We start from the raw sequence: 27559 nt of genomic DNA, 5'->3' as shown, positions 1-27559 counted from the left end.
GAGTCCTTCCTTTGAGAGTTCCTCCGTCACATGGACTTTGGGAGGGAACATCGTAACCGAACCCTCCCTCCACTTCAGGGCCCCCATGCCGGTGTCCCCTCTTTGGAATCCTCATTCAGTTCTGAATTCACAATCCGTCTCAATGTTGACATTGGATCACTGCCTGTGGCTTCAGCTCATTCACTGACATCACTTCCTTTCCACCCACAGATCAAGTGCAAAAACTGCGGGGCCTTTGGGCACACGGCCAGAAGTACCAAGTGCTCCATGAAGTGCTGGAACGGAGCCCTGGTTCCCCAGACCTTTGGGAGAAAGGAAGGGAAGGAAAACCTGAAACCATGGAAGCCTCAGGTTCGAGGGAACCCTGAGCCCTGGAACAAGGAAAAGGGAGAGAAGGAAGAGAGACCGAGGTGAGCAGTGGGAGAGGTTTTCACCATCCTTAGGGTACTGCCACCTAAGGACACGGTGTCTCTGCACCTGCACACCGTGTGCCTTTCCGTCTCCAGGACAGGGAAGGAACGCTGCAAAGAAAGAGACCAGAACTCCCTCTCCTCCCGGGTTCCCCACCCAGGAGCTCCTTAGGCTCTGGGAGATTCAGGGACGGGGGCCAGGTGGGGGCGCTTTGTGCAGGTTCCCCATGACAGGGGGAAAAGCAATGGAATCCAAACGACAATCCTTACTTGGGACGCCTAGAGGGCCACCGGCAGGATGGGAAGGTTGGCACATGAGGGAAGGTGCAGAGACGGAAAGGGAACAAAGGTTCTATTTATGTATCACAAAACACAGAACGGGACTGGGCCCCAGACAGGGTTCTCCCTGTCTCCTGGGGAGAACCGGGGGGCAGGGCCTGAACTTTTTCTCTTCTGCAGGCAACAAGACCCGCAGAGGAAGGCTCTCCTCCAGATCTTTTCCGGGACATCTCCGGAGAAGCAGCCGCCAAATCGAAAAGAATCCATGGAATCTTGTGATTATCTGAGGGTGAGTGTCACCCTGGGCCCCTGGTCTTTTTCTCCTCTAGGTCACCCTGGTTGATTTCCTTTCAGGTTCCCGTGTGTGTGAGGGGATCGGGGAACCCCTCTTCCCTGCCTTCTTGGGGTCAGGGACTCCACGATCCTTCCAGGTCCATTTGATTCCAGGTGAAGGCATCTGAAGATGCCGCATTTCCTGTTGCTTTCTTTCTGTGCAATGACGGCAAGCCTGCCAACAACATCTTCCTAGCGGCCTGAGGAAATTAGTCCCTCAGAGGCCCCAAACATGGAGGAGGCTCACCCCAGGAACATGCATGTTTTCAGAAAAGACATCCTGGGAACCCTTGAGCCACCAACCTGCCTTCAGAAGGGCATTAGTCCGTCCCACTTCATGGAAGGCTGAGTGGAGGTGCTTTGATCCAGTGAATGCCCAAGACACAGTCTTTAGAAAAATGGTATTCTTAGATCACAGCTGGAGAGTGCATTTTTCATGGGTCTTGTCCCGATCAGCACTCACGTTGAGGATCTGTCCCTACTTCCAAGGACCGCCTGTCCATACCGTATTAAGAATTTCCTGCTGTGTGCACCTTGTCTTTGGATGTGGTTGATTTCCATGTTGGCTCCATGCCGATGAACTTCTAACATGGGTGGTCTCCTTTCTTTCAGGTTGCAAGCAGGCCAATGCCGGTCCACACAACCAATAAGAGGCCACGCGTGGACCCTGCCCTCACTGATGGCTCAGCTACTAAAATGTCTGACACGGTATCCGTCTTGGCTTCACTATCTCCCCTCAGAAAAGCCAGTCTGAGCTCCTCGTCAAGTCTCCAACCAAAGGCACGACAGACAGGGGCTGTGGCCGACATCCCTCAGCCTGGAGTCAGGCAGCAGGGCCCGGAGCCTCTCGTCGTGGTGAAGCGACACACAGCAGACCTCAGGGTGGCCTCCGAGAAGTTCCACAGGCTGCCTCCAAGCCCCACGGCCTGATCCGGGTCATCAGCCCACAGGCACAAGACAAACGTCCTGCGGTGACCTCACAGCCCTGTCCACCAGCCGACACACACAGCCTGGGCCTCGGCTCCAATCTCAGTTTCAGGCCAGGAGCCAAGAGACCTGCCCAGGCTCCGACTCAGGCTTGCCTGAACTTCCCCAAGAAACCGAGAATGGGTCCCTTCCAGGTGCCCGAAAATGCCATCCAGGGAGGTGAGCTGGGGGCCCCGGAGACTCTCCAACCTCCGCCAGCTGCAACCGAACTCAGACCAAGTCCGTCACCCCAGATGAGCAGGGGGAAAACCGCCCAGGTGCCCAGCAGCGACCGGCAGCCTCCGCACAGCAGACCTTGCCTGCCTACTGCCCAGGCCTGCACCATGTCCCATCACCCAGCGGCCAGCCACGATGGGGCCCAGCCTCTCAGAATGCTCTTCCGGAGACTAGAAAACGGATGGTGGAGCTCCAGCCGCCTGACAGCTCCCTCGTTTCCCTCTCCTGAGAAGCCGGGAGCCTTCCTCGCTCACAGCCCTCACGTCTCAGAGAAGTCTGAGGCTCCCTGTGTTCCTGTCCCGCTGAGTGTCCTCTATGAGGACCTTCAGGTTTCCTCCTCCTCAGAGGACAGCGATTCTGACCTGGAGTGAGGCTACAGGTGGCCGGGGCTCCATTGCATCCAGCTCCCGTTACTTGGAGGGGTCTGTGGGACTGAGGCGCACAGAGCAGAGAGCAGACTGTGTGTGGTGACTCCCAAGCTCCCCGGCTGTGGTGCTTCTGTGGATGTTGGAGCCCAGGCCAGGCAGGGACCACATGCAGAGACTCTGCTTCATCAAATTCTGGTGAGGGACATTGTAGTTTGCAGGGCTCTCCGGAAACCCGCCACCAGAAGCTTCTGTGCCAATGATTCGTTGCCTCAGAAACTGGGTGACGGCGACGCGCGGGAGTCAGACTTCCGCTGTGATGTCAGTAGGAAACTGGGGAATGACTGTGTGTTTGCTCTCCAGATGACTGATTCAGGGAACAGTTAGAGAACGCTGAGAGATGCAGGCCTTCAGCTGTGCCCCGCCCTGACAGCAGTGTTTTGGACAGTGTGAAGCGTTCTGCGCAAAGCGTTCTTCAGGTGTTTCCTCAGCCTGGAAAATTGGGCTCTGGAATGCCATTGGAAATAGGTGTGTTTAATTTGTTTTGAAGTGAATAAAATTCTCAAAAAGATGACGTATTCCCTTTTGACTTTCATTCCGTATTTGTGTGTAACTGATTTTCCAAGGGCTTGAAAATTTCTTGACTTGTCAGCAATCCAAGTCATTATGTCTCTGAAACAGAGTTGATTGAGGGGACCGCAGGTCTTCGCAGGACCTGTGACTTCTTAAACATCCACAGGGGCAAGAGAACCTCAGTCCCACTCTACCAACACGCACCTAGTCAAATTCCGCCAAGTGAATCTCACGCACGCTAACACATGGGGAGCGTTGCTTACACCACGAGTCCCAATTTGGTTCACCGCGATGCCTCGTGTGGGGCTTCACACATATGTGTTGCACCGCAGTCCATTTCACAGTGGTAGAATAAATGTATTGGCTTTCTGTCGGTTTGTTGGCGGCAAAAACCTGTGATGTTGTTGGTTTTTGGTGGGAGAGTTTCACTCTGGAAAAGAAAATATTCTGAAGATGGAGGTTGTCCTAGATTGTATTTCAAGGTGAATCTACTTGATGCCAGTGAAGCATATTTTGGCATATAATACATATGGTTATATTATATTTTGTCTATATTACCTCATTTTAGAAAACCATTTTGTGAAAAATATCAGAGTTAGATATGCCAGTGTTAAATTTCTGATCACGTGTCCAGAAGCACTGTAAAATGCAGCCTAGAATGCAAAATTCCCAGCCACTTCTTTGTTGAACTCTCTGCAGAGCGGCATTGCATCCAGGGGTTCTCAAGGTGCACTAGTGTGGCATGAGCTGGTCTTTGGCTTCCTGTTGAAGTTGGAATCCTGCAGATTGTTTAGGGGTAGTGTCTGCTTGTCCCATCTTTCCAGGTCATCATTAACCTTTCCTCGGCACCCACGTGGACTCAGAACTTACCTAGAGTCACAGGCAGGTCAGGGAAGCTGCCCTTGAGACTTCGTGCAGTCCATGATGGTTCCATGCCTCTGATCCGCTGGGGCACATTCTGCAGAGGGATGGGCTGGCATAAGCTGTCCCTGCCTTTCTGAAAATCACGGAGATTCCTGGTACCTGAAGCCACATAGAAATATCTGTGGAGTCTCAGGCAGGACAGGGATGCCATTCACAGGCTCCTGTTCTTCCACTTAATGGCAGTAAGAGTGATTCCTGGGTTTCCTAATTGACTTCAAAAAAATTTTGGTGACTTTGTTGTGTCAATGACCACTCCTGTTTCTGTGGCATCCAGTTCACCTGTAAGGTTTTTGGGGATTATGTGGAAACTCGTGCATTTTTCCAGAGCCTCACTTCATCCTGGATGCTCTCAGGCATGCACAAGGGGATTCCTGCCTTGGTGGCATCTTGGAGCATTGTAGGAGACCCCTTAGGTCTAGGAGGCACTAGGAGGTCCATCAGGAATTGGGAGGGCATGTGTCTGCCCATCTGTAGTGTGAACTTCTATTCACCTTCAGAATGCAGATTCTTCCTGAACTAATAAATTATCTTCATCTTGGTGTAAGTAGCCACAAAAGAATAATTCATATTAACTCCATTAATAAAAATAACTGAAAATCAACAACGAAGATAATAACGACAATGTTAATTATTATAATATTGATAGTAAAAATAAAACAAAGGCATTAGAGATTAGAGATTCCCTTAAGTGAAGGACAATGGGAAGATATAGGGATACATGAGTTGTTTGGACTCAGAGTCCAATGAAACGTGTTCCTCAAAGGCAAAGACAAGAAGCATAAGGAAAATACAAAGTTCATGGATGACCACCTGGGCTACCTTGGAACTCATGTGGGAACACTGCAGGCAAAGTGTATCTCGTCCTGGGACTGCCCACCACCCAGCCCCCACTCACCTTCATGAGGTAGGATAGCAGGATAATGGGGATGGAGTCCATGAAAGGGATGCAAGACTTGTGTCACACCTGATTCAAAGAAGCACTGCTTATGACAGATGTTTATCTCCTAACACTGTGTCACCTCTAACTGCCTGGCTGCATGTCTGTCCTTTGTTCTTCTTAGGTCACAGGAGGGACAGACATTACTGTCCACCCATCTGCATACAGAGCCACTGGAGGACGTTACCCTTGTTGCTTCCTCTTTGGAAAGGGGCAACATACATGGCAGATGCCATTCTCTGTCTCTTTGGAAAACGTTGTCAGCACATTTAAGGTTTACTTCAGCCACAGAAAGCCACCTGCTTCAAAGTCTCACCCTCCACAAGTGGCAAGCACACAATTATTAATGGAGGCAAGGGATGCATAGGCTTTGCCATTTGATTCAAATGGGACAAGTAGGGGAGGTCTTCTTAGCTGAACAGAAGAAGTTGACAAAGTCAGGCTGCATTGCCATTAGACTTGTCCCTTTGCACATAAGGCTTCCCTCCAATCCTTTCCACAGATGTGGATCCTGACATTACTTCCTAATAAACATCCTGCACACTAAACTTCATCTATATCCAGCTCCCTGGGAACCAAACCTGTGACAAAAGTGAAAAGTTTCTAGGGAAAATATGGTTTCCTTATCAGACAGGAATCAAATTCTGCTGAGCTAGAAAATAAGGTAAAGTCTGATGCCATCTCATGATTTTTTTTATTAGGACATTACCACTGCCAGCAGAATTATGTGCATCAATTCATGGGGACAAAAATCATATTGGAGTGGGATGAGGTTGTTGTGAGTTGAGGAGAAATTTTGACGAATGAAGTTTACCCTCAACTTGAGTTCAGGAGAGGAGATGAAGATGAAAACAGCTGGAAATAAAAGTTGTCCAAAAACATTTTTCTGGTTTTTCAAAAATCAAATTTCAGGTTGGGAGACACTATGTTTAAATTCTAAAAGGATGTAGCATACTGAGAGGAAATAACTATAGATAAATTGTCCTTTTTGTAAATAATACACTTTATGGTATGACAGGAGACCAAGGGACACAACACAAATTTGGAGTTAAAGAAACTAACAGACATTCTCGATACTCAGTTGTTATGGCAGAGATGCCAGAGTGATGGATGTCCATGTAGCAATACTTTTTTTTTTTTTTTTTTTTTTTTTTTTTTTTGAGACAGAATCTTGATCTGTAACCAGGCTGGGGTGCAATAGTGTGATCTCAGCTCACTGCAACCTCCACCTCCTTGGTTCAAGAAATCCTCCTGCCTCAGCCTCCCAAGTAGCTGGGACTACAGGTGCGCACCGCCACACTCAGCTAATTTTTGTATTTTTAGTAGACATGGGGTTTCACCATGTTGGCTAGGATGGTCTCGATCTCCTGATCTTGTGATCTGTCCAACTTGCCCTCCCAAAGGGTTGGGATTAGAGGTATGAGCCACTATGCCCGGCCCATGTAGCAGTACTTTTGAACTTAATGGCTGAAAGCATCCACCTCCAAACTTATGTATTATATTTGCAAAAGAGTACAAACCATGTAATGAATTTTAAAAGGAAGACAAGCCTGTGGGAATTCAACAGCCATGGCAATGTTTTGAACTTCTTTTTATTAAACATGTAAGAAGTAAGTGAAGTTCAAAACCTAACAGAATTGCCAGGAATTATTTGAAGAATTACCAAGATGACTTAGAGACTATGAAATCCTTTCGACACCCTCTGGTGGAGTTTCCTCCTGGAGCCAGTGACTTTAAGCCAGAGGCAAATGTCTCTGCAGGCATAAGAATTCGACTTAAATGTATTATTCAATTTTAAATGAGATGACAATAAAATTATCTGCTATATAGTAACAACCTTTTTTTTTTTTTTTTTTTTTGGACAGAGTCTTTCTCTGTTGCCTAGGCTGGAGTGCAGTGGGGCACTCTTGGCTCACTGCAATCTCTGCCTCCTGGGTTCAAGTGATTTTCCCACCTCACCCTCCTAAGTAGCTGGGATTATAAGCATGTGCCACCATGTCTGACTGATTTTTGTATCAGCAAAATTATTTCTGGAGTGGAGAGCTAGGGACCTTTATTCTCCCACATCCAAAAACATGTTCTCCAAATGATCTGTCAATAGAAATAACTGATACCTATATTTGCTAACCTATCTTTTTCTGTCTTTAAATTCAGAACTAGAGTGTGGAAAAGTTATATTAAGAAGGTTCTCTCAATTTTCAACACAAGTGATGGGCTAGGCACTATTCTAGGTGCTACAGATACACATTCACATACCCACAATAGTTTTGCCTTATTATCTCCTACATTCTAATAATGGAACAAAAGAAAAGTATAGATTAGCTTTTTATTTTTTTGAGATGAAGGTTAATTCTGTCACCCAGGATGGAACGCAGAGGCGCGATCTCAGCTCACTGCAACCTCTGCCTCCTGGGTTCAAGCGATTCTCCTGCCTCAGCCTCCTGAGTAGCTGGGATTACAGGCATGTGCCACCATGCCCAGAAAATTTTTGTATTTTTCAGAAAGACGGCTTTCATTATGTTGGCCAGGCTGGTCTCAAACCCCTGGCCTCAAGTGATCCATGCACCTCGACCTTTCAAAGTGCTGGGATTATAAGCATGAGCCATAGTGCCCAGCCAAATAGAATAGCTTTAAATAGAAAGCATGAAAACAAAAGAAATGTATGCCCATCAATTTTATACTGTATTTGGCCAGGTGCAGAAGATCAACTTGTAGTATTATGGGGGAATAAGGTCAATTCACATCTAAGTGTTTGGACAAGTCACCAGAGACCAAAAGTTGGAAGAGTTGTATCTTTTGAGGTGGGTTGCACAGGCAAGGAGCAAGTTGCTATCTCTCCAAAGTCTTAAACTGTTCTATTTATCCTACTGTGGAAAAATGCATCTTCTACTTGATTTCAATTTATATAGGAAAATGCTTAATAAAACTAATAAGGGCTACATTCTAGGGACACAGCTAGACCACACATATACTGAATCTTGATTCTGGAAACACATCTTGTTCAATGTAATTGGATTTTCATGACAACAAAAATGTAACCCTGACACAATATTGGAGAGTCAAAAGGAAAGGACATTTTGGATTGAAATTTTTTATTTTAAGAATATGTCCTTGAGTTCTATTAACAATAGCTAAAACCTGGGAACAACTCTAATGTCTATCGAGAGCAAATCGATAAACAAATTATATGCATATTATAGAGCAATATTGGGCAATAACGGGGGATAATCCACTCTATTAATCAACACCTTGGATCAATATAATCTTTCTCACCCTGAGTGGAGAAAGCTAAGCTAAAAAGTGTCCTATAATATAAACAAATGTGTACAAAATTCTAGAACAGACAAGCCTAATATAAGCTAAAAAAAAATTAGAAAAGCCAGGTTCAGTGGCTCATGCCTGTTATGCCAGCACTTTGTGAGGTGGGTGGATCGCATGAGCTCAGGAGTTTGAGACCAGCCTGGCCAACATGCTGAAGCTACTCCGTCTTTACCAAAAATACAAAAATTAGCCCAGTGTGGTATTGTGTGCAGGAACAGAAAACCAAATACTACATATTCTCCATTATAAGTGAGAGTTAAACATTGGATTATACATTGTTTAGCTCTCACTTATATGGAAACAATAGACACTGGAGATTCTTAGAGGGAGGAGGGAGGGTTGAGTACAAGGCCTTAAAAGCTGTCTATTAGGTATTATGTTCACTATGTGTGTGATGAGATCATTCATACTCTAAACCTCAGCGTCACACAATACATCCATGGAACAAACCTGCACATGTATCCTCTGTGTATAAAATTAGAATTAAAAAACTAAAATGAACAAACAGATATGAGTAGGAAGTTCTCAAAAGAGGAGATACAAATGGATGACATATATATAAACAATTCTTACCCTCTCTAGTCATCACGGGAATGCAAATGAAAACTACCATGAAATATCACCTCACATCTGTTAGAATAGCTATTATCAAAAAGATGGATGATAACAAGTGTTGGTAAGGATGTGGAGAAAAGGGAACCTTTGTATACTGGTGGTGGGAATGTAAATTAGTATGGCCATCTTGGAAAATAGTATAGAGGTTTCTCAAAAAATTAACAATAAAAATATCATTTTGTTCCAGCAATCCCACTTATTTTATATATATATATATATATATATATATATGAAGTCATTGAAATCAGTATGTAAAAGGGATATCTGTACTCATATGTTCTTTTTAGCACTGTTCACAATAGTCAAGATATATGAAGAAGACACACATGTTATTCATTCACGGATGGATGAATTAACGTTTTATATATATATATATGTATGCACAATGGAATATTATTCAGTATTATATAATAATGAAACCCTGTCATTTGTGACAGCATCCATGAATCTGAAGGGCATGAAGTCATGTGAAATAAACCAAACACTGAATGACAAATATTGTAGATTTCACTTGTATTTGAAATCTGAAATAAACTCAGAAGCAGAGAGTAGACTGGAGGTTGCCAGGAGCTGTGGTGCAGGTAAATGAGTAGGTGTGATTATAGTACAAAGTTTTAGATATACAAACATAAATAAGTTCAGGAGGTTTAATCTACAGCATAGTGCTTATAGCTATGAATGCTGTATTGCATACTTAAAATATAATAGGAGGGTGAATTTTATGTTAATTGTTCTTACTAATAGAAATAATAATTCGGATGGGAGGGAGAACTTCAGGAGGTGATGATTATGTTTACAATCTTGATAGTAGTGATGCTTTCAGAATGTATCCTTATCCTCAAACTCACTGAGATGTACATATTAAATAGGTACAGCTTTTTTAATGTAATCGTATCTCAACAAGGTGTTTTTAAGGGGGGGTTGGTTAAATAATTTAAAAAGGAAGGGTAGATGTTCCTTTGCCCTTCTCCCACGCCTTTTTTCTCCCTGCTGTCTAGAATTCAGAAATAATAGGTGGGAATTTAGCAGCCAAACTAGGGTATTTTCTAAAGTATAGCAGAGCAGATACCTGGAAGGGACCTGCATCCCTAATGACATTAGAAAGTATCTGTACTAGCCCTGAATGGTGTAACTACAGGTTAATTTTAAGTGACAAAGAAATCAACTTCTGCCTTGTTTAAGCAACTTCATTCAGGCATTAATTTTATAAACATGTAGAGAATACACACTCCTTATGAGCAGAAACAATGTTTATAAATAAAACAATGGTGATAAATAAAAGAAAATAAAAAGCAGTGAAACAAAGTGGTTTAATAGCTATACATAGTTATTTTGTTAAAAGATTCTGCTGCTAATATTATTCAATATTTTTGTATGTTGGTGCAAGTAAGGAAATTTACATTGTCTAATAAAAATTATTTATCAATTTATAAAACAGTAAACATTTCATAGAATGGGGCTAAGATTCTGCACTGCAAAATAACTTTCAGTTGATTTCATGCACAGTAATTATTGAGAATCCCAACAGATCTGGACCTACATAGGTGCTATCAAGACTTAAGGAAGAAAATTTTCCAATGGCCGGGCGCGGTGGCTCAAGCCTGTAATCCCAGCACTTTGGGAGGCCGAGGCGGGCGGATCACAAGGTCAGGAGATCGAGACCACAGTGAAACCCCGTCTCTACTAAAAATACAAAAAAAAATTAGCCGGGCGCGGTGGCGGGCGCCTGTAGTCCTAGCTACTCAGGAGGCTGAGGCAGGAGAATGGCGTGAACCCAGGAGGCGGAGCTTGCAGTGAGCCGAGATCGCGCCACTGCACTCCAGCCTGGGCAACAGCGTGAGACTCCGTCTCAAAAAAAAAAAAAAAAAAAAAAAAGAAAATTTTCCTGACTCTATCCATACCTCCAGTTAGTAATAGATCTAGAGATTCAGAACCCAAATCCAGACCTCCTGCTTCCATGTGCAGTGGCCTTTCACTGTCCTGTTTCGCTTCACTTGTTGAAGAGGATTTGAGAATAAAGGACCACATGATTCAACTCTCTCCTCAGCTCTGAGGAATATAGCCCTGTCCTGGCAGACAAGAAGCTCACACAGTAGTAGAGGAGGCAAATATACATTCACTAATCTAGCATACAAGCAGTAGGCACTGTACCATAAACAAGGCACTGTGGGGGTTCAGACCAGGAGCAAAGCAGGGATTAGCAGGGCTAGTAAAGTCTGGGAAGTGTTCACTAACAAAATGTTTAATCGTTAACTAAACCAAATGGTTTCTCAACATGGCCTAATTAATTGTAACTTAATATAAATGCTTGGTTGTTCATAAACCTTAATCTTTTGCCAAAATATTTGTAACTTATTTTCCCATTTAACAAGGTTTTCTGATCAAAACTGCACCCAAATCGTTCTAAAGAACTTAGTGTCCAATAAAACATGGACTTTCAGTCATCCCATGAAGGTGATTTTGCGTGCATAGTACATCTCTGTCTGTGAATATGCCTAATGAGGTATGGAAGGACACTTATTATCCAAACAAAGACATTCCACTGGTGCTAGAGAGCCACAGACGGAAGTTTTTTCTGCCTACTGGAAATAAAGCCAAGCTTTCTTCTTCCTTCAGCAGTGAGGATTGCTCTCCTCCTCTTTATCGTTCTCTCTCTCTCTCTTTTTTTAATGGGCCAAACTCTACCAAATAACAAGATAAACTTTCGGTAAGCCTTGGTAAGAGCAGAGTGTCTGACACCTTATGGTGCTATAATACTCAAAGCAAAAGCAAAATCACCTATGACCAGAAAAGGGAGTCCCAGGAAATCTAAAAGACTTATTGGCCAAGAGACCTGCAGCCTCCTAGTTCATTACCTCTCCATAAGAACTCTCACGTGAAATGAAGTCAGTGGTGTTTCAAGTGCTTGAAACCCTCGTTACTCTACCTCTAAATGTGAATTGGCCGGGCGCGGTGGCTAAAGCCTGTAATCCCAGCACTTTGGTAGGCAGAGACGGGTGGATCACGAGGTCAGGAGATCGAGACTATCCTGGCTAACACGGTGAAACCCCGTCTCTACTAAAAAATACAAAAAACTAGCCGGGCGAGGTGGCGGGCACCTGTAGTCCCAGCTACTCGGGAGGCTGAGGAGGAGAATGGCGTAAACCGGGGAGGCGGAGCTTGCAGTGAGCTGAGATCCGGCCACTGCACTCCAGCCTGGGGGACAGAGCGAGACTCCGTCTCAAAAAATAAATAAATAAATAAATAAATAAATGTGAATTAATTAGGCAAGTTTACTGGCAGTTACTAGACCTCAAAAGCAAGATAATCAGGCATTATTCTACTAAATATTGGTCTCCATAACTCCTCTATTTTCTTTAGGAAAAGTTAGTTAGCCTAAGACATTTGGCATAAGGGCTATGCCAAAGCTATGTTGGGGTCAGCCAGGAAGGATTCATGGAGGTCTCCTTGAAAATATTACAATCATCGAAGAAATCTTCAACCTATTGCCCCTCAGTACTGTTGGTCCCTTGTACTTGATTTTTCCCCTTAAGTTTTATTCCAATTTCTAACATTATCATTCCCTTTTCCTTCTCAGTAACTAGTCCTCCAAAGTAGAACTTAAACAATGACCAGACATGGCCCTGCAACAGAGCATATCCTTCTACATTTAGCATGCAATCATGAATCACAGGTATAAGGCCCCTTGAACAGACATGGTTTTGGTGACTACATGTAGGACTTATTCCTTTTACCCAAGAAGAGGATCAGGCATCCTAAGTAGCTCAGAAATTTTTCTGGAGCTCTTGAATGTGTATAGGCAAGAAAGATTAAGCAACCTGTTGCCTTACATGAGACATACTATCTTCTTATGCTTTCTTTTGAATTCAGGATTTCAAGGTTGAGGAAGGAGTGGGAAAGTAGCCATGGACATGTGAGAATGTGGATGATCCTTTTACATTGTCGGGAACGGTCAAACTCTATGCTTTATGTTGTTTGCTAAAAGACACTTTCCAAAGCTTTCAACAGAAAATATAATGGCACACATGCCTATTCTTGGTGAACCCAGACTTTTTATCTAGTCTGTGATAGTCAATATCGAAGGACTGCTTAAGGTAATGAATCCTTCAAGTTGTAAAGATGAAGGGCAGTTTTTGGACAATTCCCATTTTGCTGTAGGAAAACTAATCTGGAAGAAGTAAAAGGGAGAGATTGAAGTGGGAGAGAACGGAGGTGGAAAATGAGTTCAGTTGACCAAACATTTGTTTAGCACCCACTGTATGTTGGGCCCTTACAAGGAAGCAAGCAAAGAACAAAAGCATGTGATGGCCTTGCTCCTAAGAAGCCAGAGGCCAGTAACCTGGATTGCTATAGACCAGGAAAACGTCCACAAACCCCTACAATACAGCACTGGCATAGGATGAAGAAGTTTATTTCTATGAGATCAATAGCATACAACCAAATAAGAAAGTCAAAAGTTACACAAAGTTCAAAAACCTAAGGCACCAACCTTTAAGAGATCTGATTGTCGGTGGTGACTTTGGAAGGAAAGTTATTATTAGGATTATTTTAATACTAAGAGTTTTGAGCTGTCTATCCAATATTTTCATGTGCACCTCTGCCTTGGTAATACTGTGTGTGTGTGCGTGTCTGTGTGTGTGTATGTGCGTGTGCCTTTTCATGTGTTTGAAATATATTATCTATCCCACACTCAACATAGGTTTGGGGGTTAATTACATACAGGCTGATCTGAATCTATACTCTTAGGAATGGGGTTAAGCTACTCTACCACATTGTGAAGAGTTGATATGTAAGAGACTCTGAACATCTTGTATATTATCTTTAAAATGTTTCCTTTTTTGTGAAAGGAAGAATAAGTATTTGTAAACAAATGCAAAAACATCTTTAAACAAAAGAACAGTTAGTTAACCTTGTTGTGATTAGCAGAGAGGATAGCTGCAGACACTAAAATCACTCAGCAACAAGATTTGACAAAACCTTAAAGATGGCTCTATTTTTCCTGTTTTATACAGGAAAATATTAAGGCCCTGGGAATTGAAGTACTTTTCCCAACAGTGGAGTAAATGTCAGAGTCGAGGCTGTGTTTTACATCTCGGTTTCCCCACACATCCCACCCTAGGGTTCTGTTGTGCTGTTCCTTTGTGTGACTCCTCAAAGCCTGGTTAAGGGTGATACCGTATCAAATTGTATTAACTCAGTAGCACAAAACACCAGGGAATTGATTTATAAGAGTAATAACCTTGTGGCATTACTGAAGACCCATCTGATTAGTAGTTATCGAGTAGTCACCCTGGCTAAACATATGGGTTTGATTTTTAATTTTGAAAATGAAAAATATTTTAAAATCTATGTCTTACATCCATATCCCCAGGAAATTTTAATCAAGTTTTAAAACTTCCAAATTTAGATAAACTCATGTTTTTTGTTGTTTTAATTTTCACTCAATGAAAATAGAAAAAAACTAATTGGATAGAACAGCCCAGCAGAAGCATTACTTATAGCCAAAAATGGGATGCAACAAGACTGAAGAAGAAAATGCAGGACAGTGCTTAAAAAAGCAGTCTAAGGAAAAGTGGGATCTCCTCAGGATTTCCTTAGGTAGACATTGCAGCAGAACTGCAAAGTTTTCTTTAGAAGGCTGGGGAAGAGAGGAGGAAACAGAGAAGGGGCAAGAGTGGAAAATAGAATGAGGTTCACAATACCAAGCGTTAGTGCTGTCCCTATCACCTTCCTCACTTGATCACTGGGTGATCTTGGGCAAGTTTCTTCCTTTCCCTCAGCTCATTTCCTCATCTGGAAGGTAAGTTACTAGACAAGATAGCCTTTGGTGTTCATTGTAACTCTAACTAATCTTCCCCAAGCAAATAGCTGGGAAAGACCCTGTGCCCACAATATGCAAGACACAAGGATTACAAGCAAAGAACCAATCAAAACAAAAGATGTTTTAAAACCCCTAATGTCACTTGAATTTTTACAAATAAGCAATGGTACATCATACTTTTACAAAGCCCTTCTGTGATTTCATTTTTAAAATCATTTCAAGTTTTATTTTACTTCATATTAAGATAATGGGAGATAAAGTGTTAAATGGGTTCATGCAGGAATATATGTAAGAGACACAAAAATCCAAAATAGGTAATTGTTATGTTAGTAGTTCCCTTTACCGAGGGAGAGCAGACAAAAGAATGTTAGAAAAAGCTTCATAAAGTGGATTATATAGAATGTGCTTTGAAAGAGTTTGGTATTTTATTGAGTGGGAAAGAGCAATACGGGGAGTTATTGTTCAAGGGTTGAAGCTATGCAAAATGAGTCAATTACAGAGATAGGCTCTAAAACATAGTACCTATAGTTATTACTGAGGTATTTTGTATTTAACAATTTGTTAAGAGGGTCGATCTTAGGGGTTCTGACAACAACAACAACAACAATAAAGGGACGTAGGAAACATTTGGAGGTGATGGGTATATTATTACCTGGATATGGGTTGTGGTAACAAGAGTAATATATATGTGCAAATTTGCCAAACTATACCCATTAATTACGTACAGTTTTTGTATAACAATTTTACTTCAGTTCCTACTATATTGCCTGGCAAACAATACTTTATACTTAAAGTAAGAGCAATGATTATTGCATGTGCATGTTGAAAATAATAAAGAAAGCAGGTGACAATAAGACATCCTGAGTCTTTTGGAAATAAATAGCATTCACCTGCTTTCTCATCCATTGAGATATCACCACATTTATATACTTGTGTGTCCCTGGAAGTTTCTTGTGGGAGATTTAGTTATTCTTTTTTCGTTAGTCTCTACTAACCAAGAACAAATCACAGACTCAGACAGCATCACAAAAAGGCCCAGACCCACGATGTCCAGAGACTCCAGGCTCAACCCACATTGATGCTGGCCCTTCAGCCATGAGACTCCATTTACTTCTTCTTATTCTCCTTCTTTTTTCAATTCTTTTATCCCCAGGTAAGTTGGTAGCTGATTACTATAAGGTTCTGCAGATTAGAAGGCTATATCCCTGGCCAGACAAGATCCTAGAATCAGTCCTGTGGGTTCAAGAACCTAATATTTACAGCTTCACTAGGATTATAATAGGGAAAAATAGAAAAGAGACTCATTTAGCAGTAGCTCCTGTTGATAATTCAATCCATGTTTTTTGATCTAGTGAGTGGATATAATAATAGATGCTGCTGAAATTCAATCCTGTCAGATCAAACTGCCTACATATCAATTTCCATGCCCCACTAAGGCATCTCAAGATACAAAGTAAGGATACAACAGAATGTGACCTCAATGAGATGCCTTTGTGGGACCTGGAAATTTATATGCAGGCAGTTAGATCTGACAGGACTGAATTTCAGCAGCATTTATTATTATATTTGCTCACTAGGTCAAAAGAGATGGATGGAATTCTATCAATAGGAGCTACTGCTAAATGAGTGTTGACAAATCTGAAAGTTTTATTCAAAGAGACAAACAGAAAACTTATAATCCTAGAATAAGTGAAAATTATACGAGAGACTTTTCAAAATAAATTCTATTTTACGTGGCTATGAATAAAAAATGATTTGCAAAGTGAAACTTAGGACTAGAAAGGAGAGTTAAAGGAACTTCAGACAAGTGAATTAATAATAAGTAAAGACACCAAGAAGTGCCGCTCGTGGTATATTACAGGTAACCACACAGAAATGGGTAACATCACTTTCAATACTAAACCGGCTAAAATTTAATGGTCTAAGCATGCATTTTGAGGGCTTTTGGGGAAAAAAAAGCATAATCAACCTAAAGAAGATAAAGGGAAAGTTATAAATACAAAATATAAATTAATGAAACGAATGAGAAAAAAACTAGTAATTTAAAAAATGTTTTTCATAAAGTCTAATATACTTTATAATAACCTGGCAACACTGGACAAATGAGAACATGCTTAAAATAACTATTGCAGGAATGAAAAGTTAATGTCAAAACAGATGTTTCAGAGATTCAAATCATTTTTAAAAATATATTTGTGTATTATATTCCCTCTTTGCTGTGTACCTTGGGGATTTTCCTGTTGCAGTTCACTATATCATGTGTCATCAATTGTGACTGTGTCATCAATTTTTATGCTAGTAAATTATTACCATCAGCATACAAATATGCTGTTAAGTATGTCCTTGCTTTTCTTCTGATGCCAGCTGTCATCCTATTTTTTTGCTCTAGTTTTCAGTAAAAATCTTAAAAGAGTTGTCCATACTCTCTGTCTTCAATTCCTCTCCTCTCATTATCTCTTAAATATATCCCAGTTGGGCTCTCTCCCCTTTTTTCAATCATGTTATTGACACCACTTTTGTCAAAGTGACCAATAATCTCCATATTGCTAGGTCCAATGATCATTTTTCACTACAACTTTAATTGGCCTATTAGCAGCATTTGACACAAATAATCACTTCCTTCTTCATAGTATACTTTCTTCACTTGGTTTCCAGGACAGCACATTCACTTGATTCTCAGCCTATCTCACTGGAGCTACCACTTCGGCTTCCTTTGTTTCTTCCTCATCTTTTCCCATCACACTTCCTATTGGAGAGCTCCGGAGCTCAGTGCCTGATTCTTTTCTCTTCTCTCTCACCACACACTCTGGAGGGGCTCAGCAAGTCTCATCCTTTTCAATTCTCCTTTTGGACCTCTTTTTGAACTGCAGGCTTATAATAAATTATCCAACTGCATAACTGGTATATCTACTTGGACACTGAATTTCAAAAGTCATAGATATCCAAAATTGAACTCATGATTTTCCCTCATAAACCACTACATACAGATTTTCTCTTCTTGCAGAATGCCATGGTCAGCACTGGAGCCTCTCTTAGCTCTCCTGTACACTTTCATCCTCAGCAAGCCTCTATCTCTGCACCTCAAGAATCTCTCAGGGCTCCCATCCCTTGCCCAGCCTTGGGCAGTAGCTGCCTCACACTCAATGAAAGACCAGAGAATCTGCTTCTCTCATCTACCTGCCCTGCCCTGCCTTCAGACCACATCAGGCCCCTCTGCTTATGCACCTGTGAGAAAAGAGAGTGAAGGGGGATTGTCTCAGCTCCTTCACACACTCCCCAGTAACAGAGGATTTTACCTGATTCTCACAGTAAGACCTTTACCTTGCTCTCACCTCAAATTGCAGCAGTTCCTACATGGCTGTCCCTCAAAAGTGAATCTGGTAGTTCTGCTCTCCATCCTATCTTACCTAGGAGCACACAAGATAGGTCATGAAAAAACCATTAGTGGGGCCGGGCGCTGTGGCTCACGCTTGTAATCCCAGCACTTTGGGAGGCCGAGGTGGGCAGATCACGAGGTCAGTGGCTAACACGGTCAAACCCCGTCTCTACTAAATACAAAAAATTAGCCGGGCATGGTGGCATGTGCCTGTAGTCCCAGCTACTTCGGAGGCTGAGTCAGGAGAATCGCTTGAACCCTGGAGGCGGAGGATGCAGTGAGACAAGACCGCGCCATTGCACTCCAGCCTGGGCGACAGAGTGAGACTCCAAAGAAAGAAAGAGAGAGAGAAAGAGAGAGAGAGAGAGAGAGAAAGGAAGAGAGGGAGGGAGGGAGGGAAGGAGGGAGGGAGGGAGGAAGGAAGGAAGGAAGGAAGGAAGGAAGGAAGGAAGGAAGGAAGGAAGGAAGGAGAAGGAGAGAGAAAGAAAGAAAGAAAGAAAGAAAGAAAGAAAGAAAGAAAGAAAGAAAGAAAGAAAGAAAGAAAGAAGGAAGGAAGGAAGGAAGGAAGGAAGGAAGGAAGGAAGGAAGGAAGGAAGGAAGAAGAAAGAAAGAAAGAAAGAAAGAAAGAAAGAAAGAAAGAAAGAAAGAAAGAAAGAAAGAAAGAAAGAAAGAAAGCATTAGTGAGGGAGAGTGAGTGAGGGTGAGTGTGTTTGGGCCCCTACTGATGATGCTAAACTATCACAAGCCCACACTCAGCCTTTCAACATTTGCTGGAGATTCACTTGTTTCCTTGTTATCTCCATCAAGGGCAGCTTCCTCCTGCTTCTGCTGCTGTAACTCAGCTAGGCACAAAGCATCTGTGGATCCGTTCTTTTTTCAGCAGGGCTTCATCACTCTGAATTTAAGTTAATTAGCTTTGTTTGAGACCTCAGTTCTATGTTTCAAAATGAAATCTATGATCTATAGATTATCCAGCTTATTCTCTTTGTCAGGGCAAGAGCATTTTTCTACAACTTTCTAAATTCTAAACAAAAGTAAAAGTTCACTTCTTTTCAGAATCCCCACGTGTCAGAAAGTGTTACTATTATCATCAGTTTAGTGATATTTATGGAATTCCAAGTTGACTCTAGTATCAGCTTTTGGGTTAAATTCTTTCTTTCTGATATGTAGCCTTTGAAATTTTATTTGCTGCAGATCTCTTGGTAGTGAACAATTTTAATTTTTATCTGTCAATTTCATATTGTTATTTTTGATCTTGAAAGACAGCATTACTGAGTACCCAATTCTGTATTAACAGTTATTTTCTCTCGACATTTGTTGATACTAGTTTACTCATTTTTAGTGAATGAGTGAACAAGTGAATCTCCAGCAAATGTTGAAAGGCTGAGTGTGGGCTTGTGATAGTTTAGCATCATCAGTAGGGGCCCAAACACACTCACTCTCACTCACTCTCCCTCACTAATGCTTTTTTCTTTCTTTCTTTCTTTCTTTCTTTCTTTCTTTCTTTCTTTCTCTTTCTTTCTTTAATAATCAGATAAATATTATTTCATTATAAATTATCCTTTTTTCAATGTTTGTATGGTCTGGTGTTTGGTTTTAATGTTTTATAATTTAACTAAAGTGAGTTGATTTTTATATCATCTGTTAGAAATATATTCTTTGAATCAATGGATTTATACCTTTTCTTAATTTCTTTCTGAGAATCTCTTGAAATGGTGAATCCTTTTACACTTCTCTCCCCCCATATTTGAATTAAATAAATGTTAGACCTTGTGTTTCCATGCTACATTCTGGGTATATCATTTAAACAGTTTTTTCTTCACTAGTTATCCTCTTACCTGTGTCTAATATATCATTAATAACCTGCATTATTTATAAACTATTTTTTGTTTCAGACCTGCCTTTTTTTTTTTTTGGAGATGGAGTCTCACTCTGTTGCCCAGGCTGGAGTGCAGTGGTGCGATCTTGGCTCACTGCAACCTCCACCTCCCGGGTTCAAGCGATTCTTCTATCTCAGCCTCCTGAGTAGCTGGGACTACAGGCACCCGCCACCATGCTCGGCTAATTTATATATATATATTTTTTAGTAGAGACAAGGTTTCACCATCTTGGGCATGCTGGTCTTGAACTCCTGACCTCGTGATCCACCCATCTTGGCCTCCCAAAGTGCTGGGATTACAGGCATGAGCCACCATGCCCAGCCAGACCTGCCCATTTTTTCTATCATCTATATTGTTTTACTATTGTTTTTACATCTTTGTAATAGTAGATTGTTTCTTTAAACAATTGATACATACTTGCTTAATTATTTCTCCACATTGATGATTTCAATATATTTAGTTTTAAAGGGTCTAGATATGCTATTCATTTCATTAACTTTTATTCATGGTGTCTTGCTTACCTGATCATTTTTAATACTGAACTCATTGTTCATCCTGAACCTGACATCATTTTATGGTCTGAAATGAGAATGCTATTATCCAGACTTCCTCTGTGAAGCTGACACAATGCTTTAACTCAATATAGAAGTTTCAGCATTAACAAACTGGAATTTCTGATGGCCCAAGAGTCAGTAGTACCATCATTAGCATTACTGATCATAGCAGATCTTCCCAGAAGAGCTGGGAAACCCTCACCCCCCTCCATCAGCTATCCAATACAAAGTGCCCACTGCTCAAGCTCCAGTTCACAGACTATTTTTGTGTTTGCAAGAGGAGATATTTTAGGAACTTGCCTAACCATTTTCAGGGATAGAAGTGTTTCAAAGAGATCCTCTACTATATATTTGTTCTATAGCAACAGTCACTTGAGAGCAGCTCGCTTGCAGTCATGGCCAAAAGCCTAAATCTTTCTTTCATTCTAGTCACACCTATTTTGTACCTTTTGGGGATATCTCAGATTCAGATGCATTCATAGTATTCTATGATTTGGGACACTACTACAGATTCTTCAAAATGTTACAACATTCCAATGGTATTTTGGGAGGTATAGAAGGAGAGGAAAAACAATGGGCTCAAGTCTCCTCTGACTTCTCTTCTTACAATATGTTTCATTGTTCAAAACTTTTAGAACTATATTAATACAGCATTGACAGTGGACATTCTTCTTTTCCTTCTGACTTTAATAGGATTGAAGGAAATGTTTTGCTATGAAATTGCTATATGGGTTGTATTCAGACAAATTTTGACTTTGTAAAGGCAATATTCTCCTCATTATTTTTAAATGCTTACCAGGATTCACAGTATTATTTTCAGTTCTCCCTGTTTAAAGGCATATTTAAATAACTTGATGACTTGGATATATTATATATGTTACTCTGCTACAGAAACAGAAAAGCCACCACCAAATTATATTCTAAGATACTTGGTACACCAATTGCACCATCTTTTTTTATCTAAGACATTCAATTCTTCCACAGGTGGGAGCACATGAATTAGCATCATTTACTACTTGTAGCTTTCACTACAGACTTTCAGACTTATGGTGCCTAAAAGAAATAGAATACTTCTAGCTGGGTTTAAAAGCTACAAATAAACAGAGGAAATATACACTATTTTGAAAGTACCACTTGAGTGTTATGCATGTATTTCAATATTATGTTGCTAATTTTAATTGTTCGAAGTTAAAGAGCTTAAACCTCCCCCTCATGCATTCCTGAATCACCCATTACTCCCACACATACATTGTTTGATACAGCATAAACCTAAGTAAATAAAGATGTGGCAAAATGAAAAAAATAAAATAACGTTATACCATTCTCATCTGTGAATGACATCAGTAGACAGATGTGAATAAAAGTAATGTGATTATAATTTTAAAAATCATCTTTAATAGGATCCATTTACTATTAAATGAACATTTGGTTACTTAATGAATAATAAATCTTTGACACAATGAAAACTCTTCATGCAGAGTGAGACCAAAATGAAGGTAATAACTGATTTTTTCCTAACCCTTGCTTTAGTTGGTCTTTCCACTAGACTGTCACTTTATTTTAAGGATATTATAATAGCACAAAGCCATCAGCTTTACCATTAGAGAGATCTTCATTAAATTATCTTTGTTGTAATAAAGGTCATCTGGAGGAAATACTGGTCTGGACACAATAATAAATGTTAAGCTTTCTAATATTTTCCACTTTTAGACACAAATTGAAAGGATCATTTATAATGTCAAAAATATACTTTTTTTCTAACTAATCTATCCTATGACTAAGACACTACTAGCAATTAAAGTAGATAGAGCAAATCTAAATGTGGAGAGAAAACGTAATTTCCACTTACGTTTGGACAGATGAAAGCACGGATAAATTGAAAGCCTGAAATATTAGCTTGGGGGAATGAAATCACTTGGGGGAGCAAGAGGAGGATACACCAGCCTTTAACTCTATACTTCCCCCAAGAAAAAATATATAGATAGCTATGTACAAACCAAAATAGGACTGGGAGGGTTCAAGGGACCACTTAAGAAGCTACGGCAACACAGTGAAGCCAAAAAAAAAAAAAAGAAAAAAAGAAAAAAAAAAGAGAGAGAGAGAGTGAAAGAAAAAAAAAAAAAGAATAGCCATATAGAAAAAAACAACTGCTGAAATCAGCATACCTGAGACTGCAGAAACATCTTTTTTGGCTAGGAACGAAAAAAAGCAGAAAGGGACTATCAGTATCAGCCACAAGGTGGAACCACCATGGCCCTCAGTAACCCACTCTGGCAGAAGACACTGGCATTTTTGCCCTGCGGTAAGCAACAGCCATTTCTGAGAGAAAACCTAGAGGAAAAGATGAAGATGTACCATCCCCTCCCACAGCTCTTTTCCCCCACCAAAAATACCGTGACTGTTGTGCCAAACCAGGATTGGAACTACTACCTTTCTTAATCTGCATGTGTCTCTGACATATGAGCAGCAACCATTTCAAAAGCTCCCACGTAAAAATGCTCATACTAAATTTATTCTCTTACTTAAGAGTGTTTGTGGATTTACATTCCATTTGTGGACTATGTAGATCTCACTGGATCTTCTTTCCTGCAGTGAGAGGTGGTTTGGGTGCTGCTGAAGGTCATTGTCTCAATTTGTCTGGTGTTTGCAGAAGAGATGTCTGCAAAGTAGTAGAAGATCAAATTGGTGCCTGCCGAAGAAGGATGAAGTGCTGTAGAGCATGGTGGATTTTAGTGCCAATTCCAACACCACTTATCATGTCAGATTATCAAGAACCCCTTAAACCTAAGTTGAAATGAAACTGATGTAAAATAAAAATACATCAAAAGTGAAGTTCTTTGCATCTAAGAATATTGAAATATACATATTAAGTACTTCCATCTTGATCACCATCTTGTATTTTCACTTATCAACATAAATGAATAAATACTAATTTCAAATATACCCAATACTATTTCTTTGTGAGTCATTAACAGATCTTAACAAAACCTTTAAAAACGAGAAAACTGTTATTTTTGTTTTCCAAGATGGTGGATTGAAGGCATTGTTAGCCTGCCTCTTGCACTTGGAAAGACAAAGTGGTGTGTAGAGATTCACACTGAACTTTCTTTCAAGAAGCAACACAGGAACTTAACAGGAAAATTGAAATAAGCCACAGACCATTTGAAAGAAGCAGCAGGATGCAGGTTACGCCATAAGCTAGGCAGAAAATTTTGAGTTTCCAGGGTGTGAGAGGGGGATAAACTGACTGTAAGATATACACTTCCATTGGGAAACCTATCAATCTAGGCCATAGGGGAAGGCCTTAATCCTACTCAGAGCTGGAGTTGATTTAGTGAAAGTGACGAGTATATGAGGAGTGGCATTGGGATGTGCTTTGAGTCTCCAGCACGTTCCCAGTTTCTGGCAGGATGGAGGGAAGCCATTTCTGATTCTACCTCAGAGAGGACCTCCCAGAAGTCTGCCAGCTAACTCAAATGGTGGTCACAGGTTGAGAGAACCTCCCAACTGAAATGTTTGATATAATCTTGTGAGGGGACAAACTCCCCAGGCCAGAACTGAGAGGTGAGTGGGACGTGTGATGCAGCAACAAGCACAGGAGCTGGATGCCCCTGCTCTGCAGGTGGATCAGGAGGGATGTGGCCTGAAAGCTGCAGTTGCTGTCTCAATAGGAGAGGCTTATGGTATGGGTCAGTTTTGAGCTCTGAGTTCAGACTTCTTGAAACTTAGCTAGCTACTCCCAGTGGAACACTGTGGGTGTGAGACCTGCCTTGCCAAGGGTGTGGGAGCTGGATGGGGCTTACTGCCAAGCTGCTACTCCCCATTCTTCATATGGACTCTCCTTGTACAGAGGCAGAGGCAGCTTCACTTCTCTCTGGAAAATTACCCCAGTGGCCCAAGAACTGCCTTCCAATTCCCACTGGAGCCACTGCTTGTCCCACATGTAGAGAGCCAGAGCATCACTTTACCTGACCTAGTTCCCACCTGGTTTTGCTCAACCACCTACCCTGGTAGATTAACACAAATAACAGAAGAAACTTTTAGAAGCCCTTTGGCTCTACCCGTTCCCTGAGACACCAGAGTACCTCCCATGTGTAACATAAGGCAAGTCCAAATCTCACCACTACCACCACAGCTGCCAGTCTTTTTCAAGCACCACCTCCTGGCTGAAGGCCAACTGACACAGTCCATTGGAGCATCTTGAATTCAGAACATTCAATGTCATGGCAGGCCGGGGAGCCTCCTCTGCCCTAATTTGGCTCTCTATCACACATTCACACACACACACACACGTCACACACACACATCAACCTACTGGCAAACCGAGGTAAACACACACACACACACACACACACACACACACACACACACACACCCCTGCTCGATTCAGGCCATTATCCCTGATGAACATCGATGCAAAAATTCTCAATAAAATACTGGCAAACCGAATCCAGCAGCACATCAAAAAGCTTATCCACCATGATCAAGTGGGCTGTATCTTTGGGATGAAAGGCTGATTCAACATACACAAATCATTAAATGTTATTGATCACATAAACAGAACCAAAGGCAAACACCAGACAATTATTTTGATACATGCAAAAATGCCTCTGATAAAATTCAACATCCCTTCCTGTTAAAAACTCTCAATAAACTAGGTATTGATGGAACATACCTTAAAATAATCAGAGCTATTTCATACAGCCAATATCATAAAGAATAGGCAAAAGCTGGAAGCATTCCATTTGAAAACTGGTACAAGACAAGGAAGCCCTCTGTAACCACTTCTATTCAACATAGTATTGGAAGTTCTCGCCAGGGCAATCAGGCAATAGAAAGAAATAAAGGGTATTCAAATAGGAAGAGAGAAAGTCAACTTGCCTCTGTTTGCAGATGACATGACTTCATATTTAGAAAACCCCATCATCTCAACTGAAAAACTTCTTGAACTGATAAGCAACTTCACCAAGGTCTCAAGATACAAAATCATTGTGCAAAAATCACAAGCATTCCATTACACCAACAATACTCAAGCAGAGAGCCAAATCAAGAATGAACTCCCATTCACAATTGCTACAAAGAGAGTAAAATACCTAGGAATACAACTAGGAGTACAAGGGATGTGAAGGACCTCTTCAAGGAGAACTGCAAACCACTGCTCAAGGTAATAAGAGAGGACACAGATTTAATTGGAAAACATTCCATCCTCATGAATAGGAAGAATCAATATTGTGAAAATGGCCATACTGCCCAAACATTATAGATTCAATGCTATACCCATCAAAATACCGTTGACATTTTTCACAGAATTAGAAAGAACTATTTTAAATGTCATATGGAATCAAAGAATACCCTATATAGCCAAGACAATGATAAACAAAAATAACAAAGCTGGAGGCATTATGCTAACTTCAAACTGTACTAGAAGGCTACGGTACCAAAACAGCAGGCTACTGCTGCCAAAACAGACATATAGACCAATGGAGTAGAACAAAGACCTCAGAAATAACACCACACATCTATGTCCACCTGATCTTTGACAAACTTGACAAAAACAAGCAAGGGAGAAGGGATCTCCTATTCAGTAAATGATGCTGGGAAAACTGGCTTGCCATATACAGAAAACCAAAACTTGACCCCTTCCTTACACCTTATACAATAATTAACTCAAGATGGATTAAAGACTTAAATGTAAAATCCAAAACCATAAAAACCCTAGAAGAAAACCTAGGCAATACCATTCAGGACACAGGCAAGGACAAAGACTTCATGACAAAAATGTCAAAAGCAATTGCAACAAAAGCCAAAATTGACAACTCGGATCTAATTGAACTAAAGACCTTCTGCACAGCAAAGAAACTATCATCAGCATGAGCAATCAACCTACAGGATGGGAGAAAATTATTGCAACCTACCCATCTGACAAAGGTCTAATAACAAAAATTGACAAGGAACTTAAACATATTTACAAGCAAAAAAACAAACAACCCCATCCAAAGTGAGCAAAGGATATGAACAGAAACTTATCAAAAGAAGACATTTATCTAACCAACAAATATATTTTTTAAAAGCTCAACAATACTGATCATCAGAGAAGTGAAAATCAAAACTAAATGAGATACCATCTCACACCCATCAGAATGGTGATTACTAAAAAGTTAAGAAACAATAGATGCTGGTGAAGCTGAGAAGAAAGAGGAACGCTTTTACTCTGTTGGGGAAACTGTAAATTAGTTCAACCATTGTGGAAGACAGTATGGTGATTCCTCAAGGATCTAGAACCAGAAACACCATTTGACCCAGTAATCCCATTACTGGCTATATACCCAAAGGAATATAAATCATTCCACTATAAAGACACATGCACATGTAAGTTTTTGCAGCACTATATACAATAGCAAAGACATGAAACCAACCCAAATGCCCTTCAGTGCTAGACTGGATAAAGAAAATGTGGTACATTTACACCATAAAATACTATGCAGTCATAAAAAGGAATGAGATCATGTCTTTTGCAGACACATGGATGAAGCCATCATACTGAGCAAACTAACACAGTAACAAAAAAATCAAACACCGCATGTTTTCACTAATAAGTGAAAGTGGAACATTGAGAAAACAAGGACACAGTGAGGGGAGCAACACACAACACGGCCCGCTGGGGACTGGGGGTGAGGGAAGAGAACTTAGAGGATGAGTCAATAGGTGTAACAAACCACCATGGCAAAGGATACCTATATAACAAACCTGTACGTTCTGCACATGTATCCCATATTTTTTCAATTTAAAAACAGGAAATAATTATGTACATACATACATACATAAACACATACATTCTTCCCGGATCTTCATTCCTGGTAAGCCAAGGAACCTGGAGAAACACCAGAATTCTGTCCCTCTGAAAATGCAGGACAGGTCTACCTTCATCAGCATAAAATTTTGGACCAAATGTGGTAACTACAGGTCCA

General features: G+C 41.0%; 1 protein-coding gene across 1 annotated transcript; it reads left to right on the top strand.

Moving 5' to 3' along the window:
* The first annotated feature begins 15876 nt into the window (after positions 1–15876).
* On the top strand, positions 15877–23389 carry LOC135969851 (beta-defensin 109-like). The gene is made up of 2 exons (XM_065541156.1): positions 15877–15934; positions 23184–23389. Exons 1-2 carry the CDS (start codon positions 15877–15879, stop codon positions 23387–23389), a joined length of 264 nt encoding a protein of 87 aa, XP_065397228.1.
* Positions 23390–27559: the final 4170 nt, after the last annotated feature.

This window comes from Macaca fascicularis, chromosome 3 (genome assembly GCF_037993035.2).
Source record: "Macaca fascicularis isolate 582-1 chromosome 3, T2T-MFA8v1.1".
NCBI classification, from domain to species: Eukaryota; Metazoa; Chordata; class Mammalia; order Primates; family Cercopithecidae; genus Macaca; species Macaca fascicularis.
Note: the sequence above shows the minus strand (reverse complement) of the source record. Positions and strands in the feature narration are given on the sequence as shown.